The sequence below is a fragment of the Ipomoea nil genome, unplaced genomic scaffold, assembly GCF_001879475.1.
Source record: "Ipomoea nil cultivar Tokyo-kokei standard unplaced genomic scaffold, Asagao_1.1 scaffold2647, whole genome shotgun sequence".
Lineage (NCBI taxonomy): Eukaryota > Viridiplantae > Streptophyta > Magnoliopsida > Solanales > Convolvulaceae > Ipomoea > Ipomoea nil.
This window is the reverse complement of record NW_017619075.1, coordinates 2,905,756-2,909,814: the sequence shown is the minus strand read 5'-3', so window position 1 is coordinate 2,909,814 and position 4,059 is coordinate 2,905,756. Positions and strand designations below refer to the sequence as shown.

The 4,059-nt window shown below is 32.3% G+C and overlaps 1 protein-coding gene across 1 annotated transcript; it reads left to right on the top strand.

The window, feature by feature from the left end:
• The first annotated feature begins 931 nt into the window (after positions 1–931).
• Positions 932–1,510, top strand: LOC109154420 (pectin acetylesterase 8-like). Its single transcript, XM_019302217.1, has one exon. It carries the CDS (start codon positions 932–934, stop codon positions 1,508–1,510), a length of 579 nt encoding a protein of 192 aa, XP_019157762.1.
• The last annotated feature ends 2,549 nt before the right edge of the window (positions 1,511–4,059 follow it).

Here is a 4,059-nt window from a genome sequence, read left to right as displayed (position 1 = left end):
ACAAATTGTCCTTAAGAATAGTGTAGCTAGTTAAGGAAGAGAGGGGTATTATTGTATTTTCTGTTCTTTGGTTCTGCCATGTATGCATATATAGCAGCTGTCTTCCTCCTTTAACCTGCAACTTCATTTTCATGCTTCATTCTATCAAATAAACTTCCGAAGTATTCTTCCTCCTGTCTCTCAGATCACCTTACTTTCTGGTTGAGTTATCATCAGGACCAATGGAAACCAAGAGGCTCATACTGCTCTTATTCTTCTTCTTCGTCTTTCTAACACTGGTGCAGTCTGATGCTAGAGCTGGTAATTATATTTATTCCATCTATTCTAGCTTCTACATGGTTCTAAATCTTTTATTTCTCTTTATTTTTTTCTTCCTCACGGCGTTTTTCAACTTAGATGATTTAAATTCGGATTACAAGTGCCATATATAAATTTGAATAAACTGAAATTGCTTTTTTCTTTGGTTATATTGGTGCATTCAATAGGAACAGACGGCAGTGTTCCAACAGTTATTGTAAATAATGCTGGTGATGAAGGAGCTGTCTGTTTGGATGGCACCCCACCGGCATATAATTGGGATGCTGGGAAAGATGAAGGTGCAAGCAATTGGCTACTTCACCTTCAAGGAGGCGGGTGGTGCTTGAACAGTACTCTTTACGAGACATCCGATCAAAGCGTTCAAAGTTGTGCAAGCCGTGTGAATGGTTCCTATGGTTCTTCTCGATATATGCAGGCCACCTTTAACTTAACAGGCATGTTAAGCGGTGATCCCAAAATAAGTGCTTTTTACAACTGGAATCGAGTCCTCCTTCGATACTGTGATGGAGGGTCATTTGCCGGAAATGCTGAACAACGAGATCCTGTCACTAAACATTACTACAAGGGTGCTAGGATTTTCGATGCAATTGTGAAGGATTTATAGGCCAAAGGAATGAGAAATGCTCAAAATGTACTTCTTTCCGGCGGCTCAGCAAGAGGGTTGGGTTCAATCATACACTGTGATCGGTTTCGAGCTCTATTTTCTATGAATGTTAGAGTGAAATGCCATGCGGATGGTGCTCTCTTCATTCGTGTGAAAAATCTCGAGCATGCAAAATTCTTTGGTGGTGTTTTTCAAAGTGTAGTTGACCTACACAAACCTGACAAGGCCTTCCCTGCTGAGTGCACTTCAAAACGGGGTCCATTTGAGTGTTTCTTCCCAAAATCTTTGGTGCAATACCTGAAATCTGTGATTTACTTCCTCAATTCGGCATTTGATGCATTTCAAATAAGAAATACATTTTCGAATCATTTGCGTGAAACCATTATGAATCACACCCTTAGTAATGGTGATGTGCCTATGCTACAAGATTTCAGGACACAATTGATAAGTGTATTGCCCCCACCAAGTAGTGACAAAGGATTTGTAATTACTTCTTTATTCGGACATACCTTTGCTCTACAGGGCTTGAAGAAACCCATGTTTGTTGATGAGAAATCTGAGACATTTGAAAGCGCACTTATGGATTGATTCTTCGACAAACATTCGGTAAACAAAATAGACCCAACAGAAGTGCCAGTATATGTGGTACGTTAAATTGTAGAGAAATGATAAAAGCCAATGAATAGATTGTATTGTGTTACTCATTAAGATGAAATGATACCAGTCCAGATCATGCCAAGGGCATTATTATATTGTATTTTCCTCTAGGCTTTATGTTATAACCGCTAGTCTTCCAGTTGCTGTAACACTTAGACAAAAGTTTTAATCCATCTCCAGTTCTTCTATCTGTTTACTAACTTTATGTTATAACCGCTAGTCTTCCTTCAATCTATCTGTTTTCTAGCTAGCATGAGTTGAGCTCCTGGTCTTTCATCACATCATTTTACGGCAATAAATAATAAAAATCTTCTTTAATTAAAAAAAAATGACTTGAAATATTTATTTTTCCTTATTTTTAATCATTTAAAAGTCTATTTAACATGAAAATGACAAAATTGAACCTTTTAAAATAATTGAAAGGTAAATATAAATACATGAATACTTTAATAAGAAAACAACATTATAAACATATATATATATATATATATATATATATAAGAAAAAAATATCATCTTTTCCTTTATATTCAATCTCTTCCATTAGAGGAACGTCACCTTCTCGTTTGTAAACAAAAAAGAAAACAAAACAAAAAAAAACAAAAAACAAAAAAAAAAAAAAGATACTTATATATAGTATAGTGTTGTGCATATATTAATGATACCCACCAAAAAGGCTATGCACATTTGATTTGATTAGAAGCGCAGTATATGTGTGTCTGTCCCCTCTTTCGACGCTATTTATTGCATGACATTTATTGATCCTACATCCCAACCCGTCCTTTACATTCTCTTTAAAAAATCGACGTACAAATCCAAGTTTACTTTCCAAAGGAAAGAAAATAAATATAATAATAATTATTCATTATTATTGTTTTTTAAACCACTTATAAAATCATTTTTGAGAACTAGCATGATACATATGCAATGCATTGGTTAAAGATTATAAATATTGTTGTTATATTGTGAAACTAATAACTATTAGTCTTATTAAAATTCAAATAGAACTATTAGTAGAACACTTTCATTTAATTTGTTTTAATATCATTTTGCTTTTCCTTTTTTTTTTTTTGCTTTTCATTTATTATCAACATCTCTCTTTTCTTCTCATATATTCTTTTTTTTAGAAAGTACTTGTCCTTTTCATTTGGTCGATCCCTCATATGATCTTCTACTTCATCAACTTGTTTTTTAAATGCTCTCTTTTCATTTGCTTTGATCCCTCGTCTTCTACTGGTCAAAGTACCTATGAGGTCCCTGTACTATAGTCTTTTGTTCAATTTAGTCCTTCTACCTTAATTTTGTTTAATTTAGTCCTTGTACTTTAAAAAGTGAAACAATTAAGGACAATCGCTGATATGGCGTAGACATCTTATCTATCACATCATCATACTTACATACCAACTCATATATTATTTTATAAATATTTAAAATTACTTATTTTTACCACCAATATATTACATAATATGTCCAAAATAAATACATAAATATCAATTATTGTCCTTAATCATTTCACTTTTTAAAGTATAGGGATTAAATTGAACAAAGTTAAGGTAGAAGGACTAAATTGAACAAAACGTTATAGTACAGGGATCTCATAGGTACTTTGACCTCTTCTACTTAATAATGCTATTATTAAAAGAAATTTAATATATTTTAAGAAAATAATTTAGTAATAAACAAATTTTTAATTTTTTAAAACTAAAACGAAAAAATATTCTCTAACTTTTATCTAAACACTAAGAAATATATATATTTTAAATATAATCATTATAAAAAATTTCTTATCTTGTACTTGTAGTGACTTTCCTATATGGGAGGTCATGAGATAGAGTCTCAGTGGAAGCGGTGTTGACTCTTTGTGTTTTATTAGGTTTAGAAAGTATGTATGACCAGATACTACAATGTAATAGAGTCAAATTACTTTCAAAAAAAAATTCCTATCTTTAGTTACCCATCAAAATTTCTTATCTTTAGTTACCCATCAATTGCCTTTTGTGAGCAAGCCTAGCACATACTTTTTAAAAAGGGAAAAGGGTCAAATAAGCATTCGAAATTTAGTTGAAAAGTCAATTAGATGTTTACATTTTTTAAAGGTATAATTATACCCATCAACATTTTATTTTGGTGCAATGAAGCCTAAAAACTAGTTAGTGAGTTGTGATTGCCTTCTCCGTCCATCTCCAACGAACGGAGAAGGCGACCAACTAGTCACCATCTCCAATCAACGGATGAGATGACGCAAGTCCCTCCCAGTTTAACAAGAAGTTTTGTTTCTTAGAATAAGTCTCATAGATTGTACATTTTTTTTTCTTTATTTTGGTGCACTAACACAAGTTTTTCTTGTTTGAAAATGTACACGGTTTAAGTCAGTTATGATTATATAAAAAAAACTATGACATAAAGAACATTATATATGAATTTTAAAATGTGTGTTTATAATTCCTTACTAGGGACGGCTTAAATGTGCAGTGTTTGTTA